The 22,803-nt window shown below is 37.9% G+C and overlaps 1 protein-coding gene across 12 annotated transcripts in view; it reads right to left on the bottom strand.

Annotated features, from left to right (window-relative positions):
- Positions 1–22,803, bottom strand: part of ACBD5 (acyl-CoA binding domain containing 5) — a 50,706-nt gene that overhangs the window by 20,839 nt on the left and 7,064 nt on the right. For 9 of the 12 annotated variants that reach the window (XM_038529743.1, XM_038529737.1, XM_038529736.1 and 6 more), the window contains exons 4-8: positions 22,243–22,315; positions 7,289–7,403; positions 7,159–7,191; positions 2,827–2,961; positions 532–735 (exon numbers count right to left, since the gene is read on the bottom strand). In XM_038529743.1, coding sequence (XP_038385671.1) covers positions 532–735; positions 2,827–2,961; positions 7,159–7,191; positions 7,289–7,403; positions 22,243–22,315 — 560 coding nt within the window. The remainder of the gene's footprint in view (positions 1–531; positions 736–2,826; positions 2,962–7,158; positions 7,192–7,288; positions 7,404–22,242; positions 22,316–22,803) is intronic. The other 3 variants (XM_038529744.1, XM_038529738.1, XM_038529746.1) reach the window with 3 other exon arrangements.

Consider the following 22,803-nt stretch of genomic DNA (forward strand, 5'->3'; position numbering starts at 1 on the left):
CATCAGGCTCCCTACATGGAGCCTGGTTCTCTCTCTGCCTGTGTCACTGCCTCTCTCTCTCTCTCTCATGAAGAAATAAATAAAATCTTTAAAATGTCATACAAAAACACAATAAAAAATGTCTCAATAAAAATATAGAAGCCCTGCTCCTAATTCACTATCATTCAAAGCCATACATCTTTATAATATTAATAAACCCTAAGATATTACTGAATGAAAGATTTTTATGGGACTCTTTTCTTTTTTTCCCTCTTTTTCTCTTTTCTCCCTCCCTCCCTTGCTCCCTTCCTTCCCTCTTTTTTAGTAGGATCCATGCCCAGTACAGAGCCCAACATGGGGCTCAAACTCACAACCCCAAGATCAAGACCTGAGCCGAGATCAAGAGTTGGACACCCAACTGACTGGACCACCCAGGTGCCCCCTAGATAAGAGGTTTTTAATTCTAAATTGCTCCTAAACATCCTCAAATAATGAAGAGACTATTCCATTGGTAGGGAAGAGGCTGGACAGATCATTATTATAGGACTGTACCTTGGTGAATGCAGATAGCAGTTTTTCCAGTTTTCTCCAAGTTTTCATCTACAGCCTTTATTTCTTCAGCACTTCTACCATTCAAGGAAGAACTGGCATGAATGTCATTCTGTATTTCCTGAGCAGAGTGGTCTTTATCATAGGTATTAGTGACAATGACTTCCAAATTCTTATGGTCTGCAGATTTCTTCATCATTTTCTTATCTTTTATAAGAAAGTAGGGAGATTCATAAAAGTTCACAGTAGGTCAACTTCTGCATATATTTTCTAAAATCAAGTAATCACTTCTCCAACCTACCATAATCCCTTTGATCAGTTTCCTACATGGATCAGAGAGATGAAATACTCTTTAAAAAGGGGTTTATTGGGATGCCTGGGTGGCTCAGTGGTTGAGCGTCTGCCTTTGGCTTAGGGCGTGATCCTGGAATCAAGTCCCACATCGGGCTCCTGCATGGAGCCTGCTTCTCCCTCTGCCTGTGTCTTTGCCTCTCTCTCTCTGAGTGTCTCTCATGAATAAATAAATAAAATCTTTTAAAAAGGGGGGTTTATTACATGCTGACAGCCCACTCAAAACTGCTTCAGTTCCCTGTGAATCTTTTAGAAGCTATTTTATTTTTACTTTACTTTATTGTTAAATAGACTCAACACCCAACATGGGCTAGAACTCAAAACCACAAGATCTAGAGTCACACGATCCACCCACCAAGCCAGCCAGGCTTTCCTAGAGCCCTTTTTATTTTATTTTTTATGATTATTTTTTATTTAAAGATTTTATTTATTTATTCATGAGAGACAGAGAGAGAGAGGCAGGCAGAGACACAGGCAGAGGGAGAAGCAGGCTCCATGCAGGGAGCCCGATGTGGGACTAGATCCGGGGACCGTGGGATCACGCCCTGAGCTGAAGGCAGATGTTCAACTACTGAGCCACCCAGGCGTCCCCTAGAGCCCCTTTTAAAAGATAATTTCTTGGGATGCCTGCATGGCTCAGCAGTTAGGCACCTGCCTTCGGCTCAGGTCATGATCCTGGGATCCGGGATCAGGTCCCGCATCAGGCTCCCTGCAAGGAGCCTGCTTCTCCCTCTGCCTAAGTCTCTGCCTCTCTCTCTCATTCTGTGTCTCTCATGAATAAATAAATCTTTAAAAAATAAAAAAAAGATAACTTCTCAAGGTCAAGATAACACTCTCAAGCACAGGCAAGTCACCCTATGAGACCCAGTTGTACAAAGGGGTCCACATAATCAATAATATCCTTCAAAGAAGATATTATTCATCATATCTTACTAGAAAATAAAAGCAAAACGAAGTTGTGCCATTTGTTTTAGTGTCTTTCTGCCTCCCCCTTCTAAAGTAGTCTTCCTAAGAATCACTGTTACTCTTACTAACAAGGCCCTCCTAGTGTAGTACCCCATGACTCCAGTGTTCCTTCTTCATCAAAATTTCTTCCTGTATCCAATTCTCTGGATTCCATTCTATTCTTGACAAGGTATTGAGAGTTTAACCTGTCTCCTCTCCTTGGTAACATATGGATATTCATATTTGGAACATCTAAAATGAATACACTTGTTTTTGTTTGTTTAACTAAACTCTATGCTGAACATGGGGCTTGAACTCATGACTCTGAGATCAATAGTCAGATGTTCTTTTTTTCTTTTCTTTTTTTTTTTTTTAAGATTTTTTGTATTCATGAGAGACACACAGAGAGAAGCAGAGACACAGGCATAGGGAGATGCAGGCTCTCCGCAAGGAGCCCTATGCAGGACCCCATCCCGGGACCAAGCCCTGAGCCAAAAGCAGACGCTCAACTGCTGAGCCACCCAGGCATCCCAACATGAATACATTCCTAATGCAACATTTCAGGCAACAGATTTAGAGAAATGTCTATTCTTGTTAGGGTTCAATCTCATCTATTCTATCTATGCATAAGGTTGATTGTCCCTGTATCTTCGGTCCACAAAAAACTTATTGGTAGGGATCCCTGGGTGGCGCAGCGGTTTGGCGCCTGCCTTTGGCCCAGGGCGCGATCCTGGAGACCTGGGATCGAATCCCACGTCGGGCTCCCGGTGCATGGAGCCTGCTTCTCCCTCTGCCTATGTCTCTGCCTCTCTCTCTCTCTCTCTCTCTCTCTGTGACTATCATAAATAAATAAAAAATTAAAAAAAAAAAAAACTTATTGGTAAAGTCAAGAGCCTGGATCCTACCATAAACACTATTCTCATACAAAACCAAATCAGCCCAGACCTCTTCATATTTTATCTAATTTAATGTAAAATTATTAGTTCATCATCCAAAGATTACCATTATCACTTTGTTCGGCTCCTTTCACTTCTTCTTGGGCCTCTTCTTCCTCAGACTCAGCTCCACTATCACTGCTTTCAGCTTTACCATTAACAGTTTTGGCATTTGGAGTAGAAGTTAGAACATTACCAAGATCTAAAATATGAAATGATCACTTAATCTCTAGTGCTGTACATACAATAATGCTATCATTTACAAATAATACTGCCATTTATAAATAACTAATAAAATTACTTTGAAGTAAAACTTAGAATTTTGATATATAACTAGTATTCTTTTCTTTGACTATAAGTACACATATATTACATAAATAAACTTCAAGTATCAGTTTATAACAAAAATGATAAATCCTTATTAAGCAAGGCAGAGAATGTTTTTTTAAGTTAATATCAAATAATAAAGTTAGAGATAAATGATCTTTATACACCGTAAATGAAGAGACAGTTGTTACATGCTAGCATACTGAAAACATAAATACAACACTCTCATCAATATTATAAATGAACTACATTTAAAATTTTTTCATCCTTTTATTACCTTTAATGCTTTATATTTAAATTATTTTCTTCTAAAGCATCAGTTAGTGAGATCAATCACTTAAAAAGGTACATAAATTGTCCTACTAGCCAGTCATATCTTGTGAATAAATACACCAGAACTTCTCAAACATTAATATGCATAGGAATCAGCTGAGATCCAGTTAAAAATCAGTAAGTTTGGGATGATCTAAGATTCTGCATTTCCATAAAGCTCCTCTGTGATGCCAATGCTGTTGGATACTGAACCTCATTTTGAGATACAGGGAATTTCCACCACTCTTTAAGATAATAAGGCCTCCTACATGGCTACTGGCCAAAAACAGTGGTCTCCCTTCATAAACCTTTGGGCTCATTTTCACCTACTCAAATGCATTTTGGATGCTTCCCTGCATCCCAAGCAACAACTAAATTTCACAATCTCCATACATCTTAAACAGGAACAAAAGAATAAAAACTCAACTCTACCACTGCCATCGTATTCTACTCTCTTTTAGAGAACCTGAAGCATCACAGTTTATGAATCTCCTTGTTCTCTCCCTGCCAACCAGAAAAAGCAAGATTAACAAAAACAAAAAACTAAAAACAAAACAAAAAGAAAAACAACTAACCAAAACAACCACCACCACCACCACCACCACCAAGAAACAAAAACACCCACCACTCATGGACATCTTCAACAAAACTAAGCAATAGAGAATTCCCTAAGCCCCCACCAAATAGATGTTTGTAGTAAAACTACTTGACAGCAGCAAAAGCAGCACCACAGCAGTTCTGTGATAAGAGGTATAGAAAGCACAGAGAATTACTAGCAAGCCCAACTCAACATCCAAAAATCAGTTAATGTATTACATCATTCTAACAGAATAAAGGACAAAAGCCACATGATTATCACAACAGACACAAAGTATTGACAAAAATCAAATACTTTCATAATAATGCTGAAGAAATTAAAAATACAAGAGAATTTCCTCAATCTAATAAAGGTCATCTACAGAAATTCACAACTAGCATCATAATCAATGTTAAACGACGGAGTGTTTTTTGCTACTAAAATAACAAACAAGACAAAGAGGTCTGCTTTTGCCATCTCTATTTAATATTGTACTGGAAGTTCTTGCCAGGGCAATTAGACAAGAAAAGTAAATAAAAGGCATCCAGACTGAAAAGGAAAAAAAATGGTCTCTGTTTGCAAATGACATGCTCTTACATACAAGAAATCCTAATGAATCTACAAAAAAAAACCTATTAGAATTAACAAAAGGAGGGCACCTGGGTGGCTCAGTAGGTCAAGAGTTTACCTTTGGCTCAGGTCATAATCCTAGGGTCTCCAGATAGAGTCCGACATCAGGCTCCCTACTCAATGGGAAGTCTGTTTCTCCCTCTCCCTCTACCCCTCTCACCCACTCATGCTCTCTCTCTTTCACAAATAAATAAATAAAATCTTTAAAAAAAAAAAGAACAAAAGGTTCAATGAGACTGCAGGATACAAGATCAATAAGCAAAAATCAATTGTATTTCTACAGGCTAACAATGAACAATACAAAATGAAATTAGAAAATAATCTATAATAGCAGCAAAAAGAATAAAATGCTCAGCAGTACACTGGAAAAAAGAAGGTATAAGAATTTTATACGGCAGATGACAAAACATTTTTCAAAGAAATTAAAGAACTAAATAAATGGATTGGAAGACAATACTGTTGTGATGACAAAATACTCCTCAAAATGACCTACAATTCGGTGCAATCCCTACTAGAATCCTAGGTGACACCTTTATGCAAAAATTGACCGGCTGATTCAAAAATTCATATGGAAATGCAAAAGATCCAGGATGGTCAAACTAATCTTGAAAAAGAACAAAGTTGAATAGTTCATACTTCCTGATTTCAAAACTTACTATGCATCTGAACTATGAAAAAGCCCATGTGACACAGATATATCTGTTTTACTGGGCCTAAGTGGCTTTCAATACCATTCTTTGCTTAAAAAAAAAAAAAAAAACAAGTCAAGATTGCAAACTATGAAACACTCAAATATTTTAACCCTGGTTATTACATTTCTAATATTATTTCTTACAGATATATTTTCTCTTTTATTAAATGACATTTGTACAGGGTTACTTTCAGCAGCTTTTGAAGACCAGAAGAGGAAACAAATGTAACACTGTATGTTAACTATACTGGAATTAAAATAAAAGCTTAATATAAAAAAGAGAGGAGGAAGCAATCTAAATGTCCATTAGAATTATACAGGTTAAATAAATTATGGTACAGGTCCATATTCCTTATAACCCTTGCATCTGCAATCCTTGCAGATATGATTTAAAATCCAGTTTTCTAACTTTGCAAAGGTCATACACTGTATGTACTATACATTATGTAACATCTTCAATAGAGTCTAGGCAGCTCCCACTAAAAAAACTAATAATAAAGAAAGTTTTTACAGCAAAACATATGGGTAGTCACACTAAATAGAATAAATATTTTAAACAGCCTAGTGTAGGGATCCCTGGGTGGCTCAGCGGTTTAGCGCCTGCCTTTAGCCCAGGGCATGATCCTGGAGTAGGATCAAGTCCCACATCAGGCTCCCTGCATGGAGCCTGCTTCTACCTCTGCCTGTGTCTCTGCCTGCCTCTCTCTCTCTGTGTCTCTCATGAATAAATGAATAAAATCTTTAAAAAATAAAAATAAAAGTCTAGTGTCAAATCAGGTCAGGGTGGGCTGCTCAATTAGTTCATGTCAGGACAGGCTTTGCTTTCAAATGAGTCACCAAAAAATATCTGGTTTATCAAGGTTTTTGAATTTTAAATTATAACTTAGGGATTATGGATCTGAGCATTTACTATCATTATTCCTTGTCTTTATAATTAGCTGTTTAAACATTTGCCTTTAACCGGCTTAGATACTACTAAAAACAGATCCAGATTTACTCCCCTCTAAATCCTAACAACATGCTTCATACAGAGGAAATAATATTTTTTCTGCATTGAACAGCATGACTTATAAGGAAGATTATTTGTTAAAATGTGTTTCTTTAGGCAAATCAGATATAGAGGATGTGGTTATAAGAATGTTATGCTCAGTGAGCATTATAGCAGTTACTACTGCAGACACAAACTGCAGATCTTATGACGCACAGGAAGGTAACTGTTCTGAAACCCCTGATTTCTGTCAGTTAGTAAAAGATACCTTGTAAATAGGGATTCCAGGAAAATAAAACATATTTTTCATTTGAAATAATTCTTACAGGCTCATTTCACTCTGCTTTCAAAAAAAAAAAAATTTAAAGAGTAATGTTTATACTTAATGCCAGCAAATTTGCCTATTATTCAATTCCTGCTAATACGTGAAAGATAAGCCTTTCAATTCTTTCCTGAGAACACAAAATTAGAATTCTAAAAAAAAAAAAAGACCAAGCTAAGTGAATTCCCTGGCATCTTGTTTTAGATTGCTACACTATATAAGCTATATTATAAACATATCTACATTAAAATTAGCTAGAAAATCATTTCAGCTATGGCACCATTAATGTAATACAGAAAGCAAACCAGAAAGTAAATCATCAAAATAAAATCATAAATTGTTATAATCTTGTATATATTTGGTGAGCCACCTGTCATGTTTTAATAATTGAAGGGCTAAAATTTGAGTGTTTATATTATTTTTGAACTTTATGTAATGTATTTGCTTGAAATGAAAACTCTTGAGTGACCAGCTTATAAGTTAAATTTGTGTAAAATTCTTTTGGCATGTAAATTTTAAACAAAACATTTACATGTATTTCATTATTCCTACCTTCTAAGTATTTAGAGATTTTCTCCAGTCGGACTGGCATGTGAAAGTAAAAAAAAATTAGACATATAAATATTAATGCATGCATAATACATCAGTTGCTGGATTTAAAAACAAGGTAAAACATTCCAACCTGAAGTTAAATCAGAAGTTCTGCCACACTTTTTGTCTTCTACAATTTCATAAAATGGACCTATGACATGTAGCAACTCTTCAACTTTCTCAGTCATCGGCATAGTTTCAAGAATCTGTAATCAAAAGAAACAAACCTTGTGAAATCACAAACTACTACTATGGTCTACACTAGTACCAAATAACATAATATTTACAATTTATTTAGCAATAATTTTGAGATTTCAAGTTCATTTATAGATTTCCCAAAGTATCTACATTAATTACATAAACTGTATACTCTTTCAGGAAAATCCAAGTATATTAAAGACTTTATTAAAAAGTGTCTTCATCAAGTGCCTGGGTGGCACAGCCAGTTAAGCATCTGCCGTCTACTCAGGTCATGATCCCAGGATCCTGGGATCAGGTACCTCACTGGCTCCCTGTTCAGCGGGGAGTATGCTTTTCCCTCTCCCTCTGATGCTCCCCCTGCTTGTGCTCTCTCTCTGTCAAATAAATAAATAAAATCTTAAATAAGTAAATAAAATAAAAGTGTCTTCACTTCGAAGACTGTTTTACATAAACTTCTTTTAAAATTTTATACAATAACCCATAAATTGTGCATTAAAAACCATTCTCTAAGGTCATGTTTCTAAAAGGGCATAAAAGGAAAGTAGGAAATGGTTGTCATTTTCACACCTATGGGCCAATTTAGAATCATCAAATTTAAAGAGCAAGGTAAATTAATTTCAAGTAAATGGCCATCAACTGGTAACTGATAAAAGAAAATATTTCCATATAGGAGATATTTTGCAGATATTTAAAAAGAATAAGGTTAGCTTTGTGTGTGCTGACTGGGAAAACATCTGAATTTTTTTATAAGCAAAAAGGTAGTTAGTGAACAGTAGGAATATGATACCATTATTGGTTCTTCTCTTTTTTTTTAAATTTTTATTTATTTATGATAGTCACACAGAGAGAGAGAGGCGGGGGGGGGGGGAGAGACACAGGCAGAGGGAGAAGCAGGCTCCATGCACCGGGAGCCCGACGTGGGATTCGATCCTGGGACTCCAGGATCGCGCCCTGGGCCAAAGGCAGGCGCCAAACCGCTGTGCTACCCAGGGATCCCAAGGTTCTTCTCTTTTAAAATAAGAAGATATACATATATGTGTTTTCTGAATCAATCTATAAAATAGAATTAAAAGTAATTAGACTCAAAGAATTAACATGGAGGGAATAGGAAAGACTCTTCATTTTTTTTTTTTGATGTTTGGATTTTTTTCATTTACATTTATTACTTTTACTACTAAGATGAACACATTTATTACTTTAAGCAACCAAAGTCCTATATCATTTTTGCATATTTTTCAGCTTATATACAGTTTTAAAGTGGCCACTTACACCTTTAAAATTAAGAAGCTCAGACTCGTCAGTCACCGCCCTGCTTTATTGTTGGCTTACTGCCTATCTTTCAGAGCAATACAATGTAAGCTCAGTAGAACAGGGCCTTCATCTAGTTTTAATCAACAAGGCGGAGGTATGTTGGGAGATTATACAGGATGAACTATGCTAAAAATAACTAGTTATAGTGATTATAATGTGATCTGAGAGCTAAATGTAAATTACCTAATTGCTGTTCCTATCAATGAATAGAACTGAAAAAAATTGCTTTAACCATAAAATATCTTTTTTAGAAGGGAGTACTTGTTACTGTGAGGCTGGGGATATTAGGGAGGGCATTTTTATAGTTTAATATAGATATATGATCTGGAATATATATGGATTATAATAGATTCAACCCCAAAATTGAAACCATTAGGTAATGCTTATTTTGATATGACCAGGGATTCCTGGGTGGCGCAGCGGTTTGGCGCCTGCCTTTGGCCCAGGGCGCGATCCTGGAGACCCGGGATCGAATTCCACATTGGGCTCCCGGTGCATGGAGCCTGCTTCTCCCTCTGCCTGTGTCTCTGCGCCTCTCTCTCTCTCTCTCTGTGACTATCATAAATAAATAAATTAATTAAAAAAAATTTTTTGATATGGCCAAAGTCACAGCTACTACATGGCAGAGATATAATTCAAACACAAGTCAACATCCTTTACACTATTTAATACTAGAATAGTGTATGTATGCAAAGATTCAATGGAATCTGGTAAGCTAGCCATATATTCCATCTTGACCCACTCCACCCAAAACTTCCTTTGATCCTGTTTCAAACCAGATCTCTTTTAGTTATCTCTCAATTAGATATTACTCTAAAAAGTCTATCAAATTTGTCTTTAAGTAGAGCTACTCAAATCTGTTTCAGTTTATACCCGTAAGTAACGGACTGAATTATGGATTTCAAATGTCAGAACTAAATATATGTAGTATGTGCTAGTCCTAGGCAAATCTAAGCAGAGTTATTTTTCTTTCAATAAGCTAGAATTTGGGATGCCTGGGTGGCTCAGCGGTTTAGCACCTGCCTTTGGCCCAGGGCATGATCCTGGAGTCCCAGGATCAAGTCCCACATTGGGCTCCCTGCATGAAGCCTGCTTCTCCCTCCTCCTGTGTCTGCCTTTCTCTCTCTCTGTCTCTCATGAATAAATAAAATCTTAAAAAAAGAAAAAGAATTTCAATAGTCAATAAAATCAGGACACAAGCAGCCACAGCAAGATATAGCCAGAATTTAAGAGATTACTCTCTGAAGAAAAAACTAAAAATACAAAACCCAAGAAGAATGATCTTAGTCATCTGCAAAATTCTCTCCCTCACTCCAATGCTGAAATAAAAGAAATGGCATGTGCACGCACACACACGCATGATACTGGCAGGGACAGACACAGAGAGACAAGCAGAGCCAGGCAAACCTCAGTCTAGGTAACTACTCCTAGAGAAGATTTTATTTACAGTATAAGTGAATTAAATCAATTCAATTCGATTATAACCTATCCAAATGAAAACTGTTTGGTGAGCTGCACAGATTCCATAAAAGTGGCATCTGTGGGGTGCCTAGGTGACTCAGTCGGTTAAGTGTCTGCCGTTAGCTCAGGTCATGATCCCAGGGTCCCAGGATTCATTCAGCCCCACTTCAAGCTCCCTGCTCAGCAGGGAGTTTGCTTCTCCCTCTCCCTCTGCCCTTCGCCCTGCTTATGCTTCTCTCAAATAAAATCTTATTAAAAAAAAAAAAAAAAACAGCACCCAAAGCACAGTAATTTTTCCAGTTCTCCAGCACATTTTCTTGATAAGAAACATCATTTCTGTATGATAAAAATATACTATCAGAGGCACAGATACACTGTATTGTAAAGCAAAGATTAAATTGCTCAGATTTTTTTTTTTTTGATCAAATGAACAGATCTCTTAATGCCATCCAAATCTCAGTGTTCTATGCTCTGTTCAATAGACAATCTTAGCAATCATTCATCCAGTTTCCCAAGTGCCTCTGACATTTTGAGGAGTGTCCTATATCTTAATCAGGAGTATGCTGCACACTTGAAAAATATAACACCCTCTGTAAGTTAAAGAATTAGCATTCTGGGGGAAAAAATTAGTATTCCGGTTTTTCTCCAAATCTCCAAAAGGTGGTTATCATCTGTCAACCCTTAGAAAAGAAAGCCAATGTTCTGGACTTGGCAGAGGTACAGACCAGACCCTCATTCATGGTGACTTTCAGGTTCCATCCTTTATGAGACTCTGTTCTAATCTTCCCTCTGGTACAGCTATTATCCCATCCTCTTAGAAATCCCGAAATGATTAGTCTGAGGTTATGCTGGGGCAATATTTTTTTTTTTATATATATATATTTTTTAAACAAGATCCCCCTAGTGATTCCAATGTGTAGCCAGAGTTGAGGACACTGATCTCTCTTTACATCCAACGGACATACTGCATATTATTCAAGTTTTGTTTTGGCTGAATTCTCTAGAAACCCTCATTAACATAGCCTATATAATTTGGGGCTGGCTGACTGGCTCGGTTGAGCATGCGACTCGATCATGGAGTTCTTTTTTTTTTTTTTTTAATTTTTTTTTAATTTTTATTTCTGATAGTCACAGAGAGAGAGAGAGCGAGAGAGGCAGAGACACAGGCAGAGGGAGAAGCAGGCTCCATCCACCGGGAGCCCGACGTGGGATTCGATCCCGGGTCTCCAGGATCGTGCCCTGGGCCAAAGGCAGGCACCAAACCACTGTGCCACCCAGGGATCCCTCGATCATGGAGTTCTAAATTTGAGCCCCACATTGAGTGTAGCGATTACTTAAAAATAAAATCTTTAAAAGAACACAGATAGCCTGTAAAATTTGTACAGAAAATAGAATTTTATATTTCCTTTTGATTATGAAAATTAACTTTATTTAAAAGAACTACAGATTTTTCCCACAAACCACATTACTTTTTTTGTTCCCTCAAAGCTAAAATCCTATTAATTTAAAAGAATTTTTGATTCCAGCAACTTTTTAAATGATATTTCACTGGACAGTTTATAGATTACAAAAGCAATTTTCTATAAAATATTATCTATTAGGGACACCTGGGTAGCTCAGAGATTGAATGTCTGCCTTCAGCACAGGGCATGATCCCAGGGTACAGAATCAAGTCCCGCATCAGGCTCCCTGTGAGGAGCCTAGAACTCTGCCTATGTCTATGCCTCTCTCTGTGTGTCTCTCACGAATAAATAAATAAAATCTTTTTACAAATATCTATTATAAAATATAAATTAAATGGATTAGTTCCTTTTTCTCAAAAAAAGGTTTTATTTTATTATTTATTCGTGAGAGACACAGAGAGAGAGAGAGGCAGAGACACAGGCAGAGGGAGCAGGCTCCAAAGAGGAAGCCCGATGCGGGACTTGATCCCGGGACTCCAGGATCACACCCTGGGCAGAAGGCAGACACTGAACTGCCAAACCACCCAAGGATCCCAATGGACAAGTTCCCTAAACATGTGAATGCAAAAGCAAAAGAATGAGATTTATAATACAAGAGTAATTCTAAAGAGCAATAGCACACTGAACTATATTTAAAATATAATTTAAATTCCTAATTGGTTGTGTCAATTAATTACTACAATTACAAAAAGTCCCATATTCAGTAACCTAATCTTTGGGATAATGTACCATCCCATACCATTATCTAATATATATATATACACACTTATATACATGAATATTTTATAATCTATAGACCCAATGTGGGGGTTGAATTCACAATCCTGAGATCAAGAGTTGGATGCTCTACTGACTAAGCCAGCCAGGTCCCTTCCACCCTCTGCCACATCATTATTTAAAAGTATACAATTGTATCTACTGATGTCCACAAAGCAAAACTCTGCAAATACTTTAAAAAATGAATCAAATTTTCAACTGATTAGTATCTTAACATTTTAGATTTATCTCTAAAAGTCTACCAAAATTTTATTATATTCACCTTCTGAAAAATGAAATTTTAAAAGTCTGAATGGATGGGACACCTGGGTGGCTCAGCAGCTGACTGCCTTTGGCTCAGGGTGTGATCCTAGATTCCAAGGATCAAGTCCTGCATCAGGCTACTTGCATGGAGCCTGCTTCTCCTCTGTCTTGTCTATGTCTCTGCCTCTCTGTATCTCTCATGAATAAATAAGTAAATCTGTAAAAAAAATTAAAAGTATATTCTTGAATTAGAGAAGTAGTTATAGAAATCTATGGGTACAGTTAAAGTATCTTAAGACAGCTAAAAGGCAGCAGTATAGTTTAAAACCGTATCCCTCCCATTTTAACCTGTAACTACATCATTACTTAATCAAATTGGATAGGAAAAATGGGTAAATTTTACCTGATGTGTCTATTCAACTTTACATTATAGAAGTGTGCCCCCCAAATCAGAATATTTAAAATAAAGAAAAGGAATAGTTAACAAACCAAAAAGGCTTTAGATTTTCTTTCTGCTTTTAAGAGGTTCCTTTGTTGTTGTGCTACTGATACAGTTAACAGTCAAAAGGATTAAACTCTGCCTTCTGTTATAGATAAACCACATCCACTAAATAAAAACTGTGACAGGGATCCCTGGGTGGCGCAGCGGTTTAGCGCCTGCCTTTGGCCCAGGGCGCGATCCTGGAGACCCGGGATCGAATCCCACGTCGGGCTCCCGGTGCATGGAGCCTGCTTCTCCCTCTGCCTATGTCTCTGCCTCTCTCTCTCTCTGTGACTATCATAAATAAATAAAACTTAAAAAAAAAAAAAAAAACTGTGACAATTTAACAAAGGGCACAACTTTGAGCAGTGCAGAAGAAAACAAAATAAAACAAAACAAATGAGTCTCAATCACCTCACAAAAATTACTTATAGAAATTAACACTGGGATTTTGGTACATATACAAGACATGGGTTTTTTGGTTTTTTTGTTTTTTCTGCCTTGTTTTAATTTGTGATGGTGGAAGTTAGTACCTTCTAAAATACGACCAACATGCACTCAGAACCAAGTGGAACACTGTAATTCTGTGAGATTATATTCTTTCTTTCTTCTGTACCCTCTTTTATCTTGTTTATGTTTTTGTGGTCAATGTTGGGGCTTTATATAATAAGTATTGCTGGTTCATATAAATTTGGAATTGAGCAACTTCTAACATAGAGAACAAAATACACTGAGAACCAAGAGGATCACCCTATAGGACTCCTCAGGTAGACTACATTCTCTCTCCATTACTACTTCCTCACAAACACCATCCCCCCCACCTTTTAATTTTTTTCTTTTTCCTCTTTTCTCTACTTTTACTTTTTTTTCTTTGTTTTTAGTTTTTAGCTTTTAGCTATTTATTTTTACTTCTGTGTTTTAAAACTTGTTTTTGACTCCAGTGGTCCTTCTGTTATATTTTGTTCTGGTCTTCTTTTTCTTTTATTTTCTGATCTCTGACCTCTTCAGAATCATCAAGGGTGTATTTTACTTAGGTCGTGGTCGATATTTTTGACTCAGCCCGCTCAAACAGCCACTCTTGCACTGGACAAAATGACGAGAAGGAAGAATTCACCGCAAAAGAAAGAACAGGAAACAGTACCCTCTGCTACAGAGTTACAGAATTGGATTTCAATACAATGTCAGAAATTCAACTCAGAAGCACAATTATTAAGCTACTAGTGGTTCTATAAAAAAGCATAAAGGAATCAAGATACTTCATGACTGCAGAATTTAGATCTAATCAGGCCAAAATGAAAAATAGACTAAATGAGATGCAATCCAAATTGGAGGTCCTAACGATGAGGGTTAATGAGGTGGAAGAAAGAGTGAGCGACATAGAAGACAAGTTGATGGTAAGGAAGGAAGCTGAGGAAAAAAGAGAAAAACAATTAAGAGCCCATGACGAAAGGCTTAGGGAAATAAATGATAGCTTGAGAAGGAAGAATATATGTCTAATTGGGGTTCCAGAAGAGGCTGAGAGAGAGAGACCACGAAGTATATTTGTGCAAATCATAGCTGAGAACTTCCCAAATCTGGAGAAGGAAACAGGCATTCAAATCCAAGAGATAGGAACCACCCCTAAAATTCAATAAAAACCATTCAACACCTCAACATTTAATAGTGAAACTTGCAAATTTCAAAGATAAAGAGAAAATTCTTAAAGCAGTGTGAGACAAGAGATTCTTAACTTATATGGGGAGAAACATCAGATTAACAGCAGACCACTCCACAGAGACCTGGCAGACCAGTAAGGGCTGGCAGGATATATTCAGGGTACTAAATGAGAAGAACATGGAGCCAAGAATACTCTATCCAGCAAGGCTCTCATTCAGAATAGAAGGAGAGATAAAGAGCTTCCAAAATAGGCAGAAACTGAAAGAATATGTAACCACCAAACTGGCTCTGCAAGAAATATTAAGGGGGACCTTGTAAAAGAAAGAGGGAGTCTAAAGAAACAATCCACAAAAACAGAGACTGAATAGGTATTACAACACTAAATTAATATCTTTCAATAGGTACTCTGAAAGTGAATGGGCTAAATGATCCCATCAAAAGACACAGGGTGGGATCCCTGGGTGGCGCAGCGGTTTGGCGCCTGCCTTTGGCCCAGGGCGCAATCCTGGAGACCCGGGATCGAATCTCACGTTGGGCTCCCGGTGCATGGAGCCTGCTTCTCCCTCTGCCTGTGTCTCTGCCTCTCTCTCTCTCTGTGTGACTATCCTAAATAAATAAATAAAATATTTAAAAAATATATTAAAAAACAAAAAAACAAAAGACACAGGGTTTCAGACTGGATAAAAAAGCAAGACAAATCAATTTGTTGTCTACAAGAGACTATTTTAGACCTAAGGACACCTCCAGCCTGAAAATGAAGGGGTAGAGAACCATTTACCATTCAAATGGTCCTCAAAAGAAAGCTGGGGTAGCAATCTTCATATCAGAAAAGTTTATCCCAAAGGCTGTAGTAAGAGGTGAACAGGGACACTATACCATACTTAAAGGGTCTATCCAACAAGAAGACCTAACAATATTAATGCTCCTAATGTGGGACCTGCCAAGTATATCAATCAATTAATAAACAAAGGAAAGAGATACTTAGATAATAATACACTAATAGTAGGAGACTTCAGCACAGCACTTTCAGCAAATGACACATATTCTGAGCAGAACATCACCAAAGAAACAAGGGCCTTTAATAATACACTGGGCCAAACAGATTTCCCAGATATATACAGAACTTTCCACCCAGACACAACTGAAAACACATTCTTCTCAAGTGCACATGGAACTTTTTCCAGAATAGACCACATACTGGGTCACAAATCAGGTCTCAACCTATACCAAAAGATTGGGAATGTCCCCTACGTATTTTCAGACCACAATGCTTTGAAACTAGACTCAATGACAAGAAATTTGGAAGAAACTCAAATACATGGAGGTGAAAGAGCATTCTACTAAAAGACAAATGCATCAACCAGGAAATTAGAGAAGAAATAAAAAGATTCATGGAAAATAATAAAAATGAATATACAACCATTCAAAATATTTGGGATACCAAAAGTGCTCCTAAGAGGGAAATACATGGCAATACAAGCCTCCCTCAAAACATTGGAAAAAACACAAATACACAGGCTAACCTTGCACCTAAACGAATTGGAGAAAGAACAGCAAGTAAAACCTATACCAAGCAGAAGAAGAGAGATAATAAAGGTTCAAGCAGAACTCAATGAACTAGAGATCAGAAGAACTGTAGAACAGATCAACAAAACCAGGACCTGATTCTTTGAAGCAATTAATAAGATAGATAAACCATTAGCCAGTCTTATTAAAAAGAAAAGACTCGGGATCCCTGGGTGGCACAGTGGTTTGGCGCCTGCCTTTGGCCCAGGGCGCGATCCTGGAGACCCGGGATCGAATCCCACGTCGGGCTCCCGGTGCATGGAGCCTGCTTCTCCCTCTGCCTGTGTCTCTGCCTCCCTCTCTCTCTCTCTGTAACTATCATAAATAAATAAAAATTAAAAAAAAAAAAAAAAGAAAAGACTCTAATAAAATCACGAATGAAAGAGGAGAGATCACGAGTACCAAAGAAATACAAATGACTTTAAAAACATTATGAGCAGCTATATGTCAACCAATTAGGCAATCTAGAAGAAATGGACACATTTCTGAAAAACCACAAATTACCAAAACTGGAACAGGAAGAAATAGAAAACCTGAACAGGCCAGTAACCAGCGAGGAACTTGAAGCAGTCATCAGAAACCTCCCAAGACACAAAAGGCCAGGGCCAGATGGCTTCCCAGGGGAATTCTGTCAAACGTTTTTTTTTTTTTTTTTTTTTTTTTTTTTAATATTTTATTTATTTATTTAGGATAGTCAGAGAGAGAGAGAGAGAGAGGCGGAGACACAGGCAGAGGGAGAAGCAGGCTCCATGCACCGGGAGCCTGACGTGGGATTCGATCCCGGGTCTCCAGGATCGCGCCCTGGGCCAAAGGCAGGCGCCAAACCGCTGCGCCACCCAGGGATCCCTGTCAAACGTTTAAAGAAGAAATAATACCTATTCTACTAAAGCTGTTTCGAAGTATAAAAAGGGACAGAATACTTACAAATTTGTTTTATAAGGCCACATTACCTTGATTCCAAAACCAAAGACCCCACCAAAAAAAAAAAAAGTATAGACCAATATCCCTGATGAACACGAATGCAAAAATTCTCAACAAGATACAAGCCAATAGGATCCAACAGTGTGGCAGTCCAGGTGGCTCAGCGGTTTAGGGCCACCTTCAGCCTGATCCTGGAGACCTGAGATCTAGTACAACATCAGGCTCCCTGCATGGAGCCGGTTTCTCCCTCTGCCTGTGTCTCTGCCTCTCTCTCTCTCTCTTTTCTCTCTCTGTGTCTCTCATGAATAAATAAATAAAATTTAGAAAAATCCAACAGTATATTGAGAAAATTATTCACCATGACCAAGTGGGATTTATCCCCGGGATGCAAGGCTGGTTCAACACTCGTAAAACAGCCAATGTGATAGATCACATCAACGAGAAAAAACAAGAACCATATGATCCTCTCAACAGATGCAGAGAAAGCATTTGACAAAATACAGCATCCATTCCTGATCAAAACTCTTCAGAGTGTAGGTACAGAGGGAACATTCCTCAGCATCTTAAAAGCCATTTATGAGAAGCCCTCAGCAAATATCATTCTCAATGGGGAAACACTGGGAGCCTTTCCCCTAAGATCAGGAACATGACAGGGATGTCTACTCTCACCACTGCTATTCAACATAGTACTATAAGTCCTAGCCTCAGCAATCAGATAACAAAAAGAAATTAAAAAAAAAAAAAGAAATAAAAGGCATTCAAATTGGCAAAGAAGTAGTCAAACTCTCCCTCTTTGCAGATGACATGATATGACATGATACTGGACACAGAAAACCCAAAAGACTCCACCCAAAGATTGCTAGAACTCATACAGCAATTTGGCAGTGTGGCAGGATACAAAATCAATGCCCAGAAATCAGTGGCATTTCTATACACTACCAATGAAACTGAAGGAAGAGAAATTAAGGAGTCAATCACATTTACAATTGCACCCAAAAGCATAAGATACCTAGGAATAAACTTAACCAAAGAGGTAAAGGATCTATACCCTAAAAACTACAGAACACTTCTAAAAGAAATTGAGGAAGACACAAAGAGATGGAAAAACATTCCATGCTCATAGACTAGAAGAATAAATATTGTGAAAATATCTATGCTACCCAGGGCAATTTACACGTTTAATGCAATCCCTACCAAAATACCATAGATGGGGATCCCTGGGTGGCGCAGCGGTTTAGCGCCTGCCTTTGGCCCAGGGCACGATCCTGGAGACCTGGGGTCTAATCCCACGTCGGGCTCCCGGTGCATGGGGCCTGCTTCTTCTCCCTGTGCCTGTGTCTCTGCCTCTCTCTCTCTCTCTCTCTATCATAAATAAATAAATAAAAATTTTAGTTAAAAAAAAAAAACAAAATACCATGAATGTTCTTCACAGAGTTGGAACAAATCATCTTAAGATTTGTATGGAATCAGAAAAGATCCCGAATAGTCAGAGGAATACTGAAAAAGAAAACCAATGCCAGGGGCATCACAATGATGATTTCAAGCTGTATAACAAAGCTGTGATCATCAAGACAGTGTGGTACTGGCACAAAATCAGACACATAGATCAATGGAACAGAATAGAGAATCCAGATGTGGACCCTCAGCTTTATGGTCAACTAATATTCAACAAAGCAGGAAAGACTCCACTGGAAAAAGTACAGTCTCTTCAATAAATGGTGCTGGGAAAATTGGACAGCCACATGCAGAAGAATGAAACTGGACCATTCTTTTATACCATACACAAAGATAAACTCAAAATGGATCAAAGATCTAAATGTGAGACAAGAATACATCAGAATCCTAGAGGAGAACATAGGCAACACCCTTTCTGAACTTGGCCACAGCAACTTCTTGCAAGATACATCTATAAAGGCCAAGGAAACAAAAGCAAAAATGAATGATCCCAATAGTTATCTTCTATCTTTTATCTTAATCAAAATAAAAAGTTTCTGCACAGCAAAAGAAACAGTCAACAAAACTAAAAGACAACCTACAGGGATCCCTGGGTGGCGCAGCGGTTTAGCGCCTGCCTTTGGCCCAGGGCACGATCCTGGAGACCCAGGATCGAATCCCACGTCGGGCTCCCGGTGCATGGAGCCTGCTTCTCCCTCTGCCTGTGTCTCTGCCTCTCTCTCTCTCTCTCTCTCTCTCTCTTTCTCAGTGTGTGACTATCATAAATAAATAAAAATTAAAAAAAAAAAAAGACAACCTACAGAATGGGAAAAGTTATCTGTAAATGACGTATCAGATAAAGGGCTAGTATCCAAGATCTGTAAAGAACTTATTAAACTCAACACCCCAAAAAAATAATAATAATCCAATCGTGAAATAGGCAGAAGACAAGAACAGAAGACAAGAACAGAAATTTCACCAAAGAAGACATACACATGGCCAACAAGCACATGAGAAAATGCTCCGCGTCACTTGCCATCAGGGAAATACAAATCAAAACCACAAGGAGATACCACCTCACACCAGTGAGAATGGTGAAAATTAACAAGATAGGAAACAACAAATGTTGGAGAGGATGTAGAGAAAGGGGAACACTCTTGCACTGTTGGTGGCAATGTGAACTGGTACAGCCACTCTGAAAAATGTGTGGAGGGAGGTTCTTCATAGAGTTGAAAATAGAGCTACCCTATGACCTATATCCTATAACCTATATACCCTTTGGATATACCCCAAAGATACAGATGCAGTGAAAAACTGAGACACCTGCACCCCAATGTTTATAGCAGCAATGTTTGCAATAGCAAACTATGGAAGGAGCCTCGATGTCCTTTGACAGATGAATGGATAGAGAAGATGTGGTCTATATATACAATGGAATATTACTCAGGCGTTAGAAACGATGAATACCCATCATTTGCTTTGACGTGGATGGAACTGAAGGGTATTTATACTGAATGAAGTAAGTCAATCGGAGGACAATCATTATATGGTTTTACTCATATGAGGAATATAAGAAATAGTGAAATGAAAGGGATTATAAGGGAAAGGAAGGGCACTGAATGAGAGGGAGGCAAACCATGAGAGGCTCCTAACTCTGGGAAATGAACAAAGGGTTGTGGTAGGGAAGGTGGGAGGGGGGTTAGGGTAACTAGGTGACGAACACTGAGGAGGACACTTTATGGGATGAGCACTGGGTGTTATACTCTATGTTGGCAAATCAAACTTCAATAAAAACAAATTAAAAAAAAAAAAGAAATTAACACTGGCAAACAAGCTGGCAAAAGAAGTGTTCCTTTTTACAGATTTTATGTTCAAAGATAACTTATTTAAGATTATAAAACAGGAACCTGCTTCAAGGAGAACTGGGTCTCCATGCACTGGGGCTTTTCATGGTCCTGCCTGCCCCAGCACCCAGGCCACCTGTGGGCTTTGGAGCCAGAAGGGGTCGTTAAGGTAGAAACGTGCAGTGTGTTTGGAAAAAAAAAAAAAAAAAAAAAAAAAAAAAAGGATTATAAAACAGACCTAAACTTCACAATGTCTTTTTTTTTTTTAAGGTTTTATTTATTTATTCACAAGAAACACAGTGAGAGAGGCAGAGGCAGAGACTTAGGCAGAGGAAGAAGCAGGCTCCTTGGGGAGCCTGATGCAGGACTCAGTCCCAGGACCCCGGGATCACAACCTGAGCCAAATGTAGATGCTTAACCACTAAGCCACCCATGCATCTTTAAATTTCACAATTTCTTTTTTTTTTTTAAATACTATTTATTTATTCATGAGAGACACAGAGAGACAGGCAGAGACGCAGGCAGAGGGAGATGCAGGCTCCATGCAGGGAGCCCGATGTGGGACTCGATCCTGGGCCTCCAGGATCACACCCTGGCCCAAAGGCAGGTGCTCCACTGAGCCATCCAGGGATCCCAAATTTCACAATTTCTGATCCAGTTCCAACACAGCAATGGTGCTTTATAAAAAGACACTAAGAGTATCTTTAAAATCATGATTTCTTCATAAATTTGCTCCTCAAAAAATCCCTTGAGCAGACTTAAGAAAGCTAGTCAGTAAGGAAAGCTGTCCTTACCAATTACCAGAGAAATTAAAAGCATCCTTATCTTATTTTGTTTCTGAAGGATCTCTGCATTCAAGGAAAAGAAATCCTTGTTATTAAGAAATCCCATGATGGGAGTATTTCAATTTGTGAGTCAAACTCGACGAAAACACTGATGGGCAGGGTTGTTAGCTATTTCTCCTAAATAAAAAGTTCCAAAGCAGAAATGCTTTCAAGGTTGCTCAGGTATTCCCCAGATTCCTGAGGAAGGGGCTTCAATATTTCAAAAGATTCCTATTTTTACATTTTCTGAAGAAGCTATGGACAAATACAGAGAAGATTAAAAAAAATCCCATCACTACAGTGTGATCTTATGGTAAAAACACTTATCTTAAGATGAACATTGAAAAAAAAAAAAAGATGAACGTTGAAGAGACAGATAAAGCCCTAATAAATTCATCTTAAATATTATATGCTAACATATTATAATTTCTTTGTTCCTTAAAACAAAGAAGCTAATTTGCTTAATAACAAAATTAATTTAATTCAGCTGTGCTGGATATTTTTTTTTTTTAACTCATGACCCTGAGATCAAGACCTGAAAATAAAATTTAAAAATTGTAAACATTAAAAAGAGACCTGAGCTGAGATCAAGAATCAGATGCTTAAGCAACTAAGCCATGCAGGTGCCCCATGAATATTTTCATTTTCTTTTTTTTTTTTTTTTTAGGTTTTATTTGTTTATTCATGAGAGACACAGAGAAAGGCAGAGACATGTGCAGAGGGAGAAGCAGGCTCCCCAGAGGGAGCCTGATGCTGGACTCAATCCCAGGACCCCAGGATCATGACCTGAGCCAAAGGCAGACACACTGAGTCATCCCGGAGGTCTAATATTTTCATTTTCTGCTGTGAATGATTTCCCCTACCTTTTTCATTTCTTCAACATATGCAATCATGGCTTCTTCTTTGGTCATATCACCCAACGAACTCCAAGCATCCCTAGAAATAAGAACAGGCAAATATCAAATTACTGAACAATTTCCAATTGCTCAGAATACAATTTGTAGTCAATGCTATAGGGTCATTAATTTAAAACAGGCTTTCTTCTTAAAGCCTATACAAAAATATTATGCTTCCAAAGGATCTCTTTAAAAGTACCATCTTAGGGGATCCCTGGGTGGCTCAGCAGTTTAGCGCCTGCCTTAGGCCCAGGGCATGACCCTGGAGTCCCGGGATCAAGTCCCACATCAGGCTCCCTGCATGGGGCCTGCTTCTCCCCCTGCCTGTGTCTCTGCCTCTGGGGTGTGTGTGTGTGTGTGTGTGTGTGTGTCTCATGAATAAATAAATAAAATCTTAAAAAAAGAAATAAAAGTATCATCTTAAAAAAAAGTATCAGAGAAAATAAACTGTCAAATTAAATATTATTTAAAAGTAGTAAATATGTAGCCCATCTGTAAATTATAAACTATAAGTTACAGAGACTATTA

The sequence above is a fragment of the Canis lupus genome, chromosome 2 (genome assembly GCF_011100685.1).
Source record: "Canis lupus familiaris isolate Mischka breed German Shepherd chromosome 2, alternate assembly UU_Cfam_GSD_1.0, whole genome shotgun sequence".
In the NCBI taxonomy this organism is placed as follows: domain Eukaryota; kingdom Metazoa; phylum Chordata; class Mammalia; order Carnivora; family Canidae; genus Canis; species Canis lupus.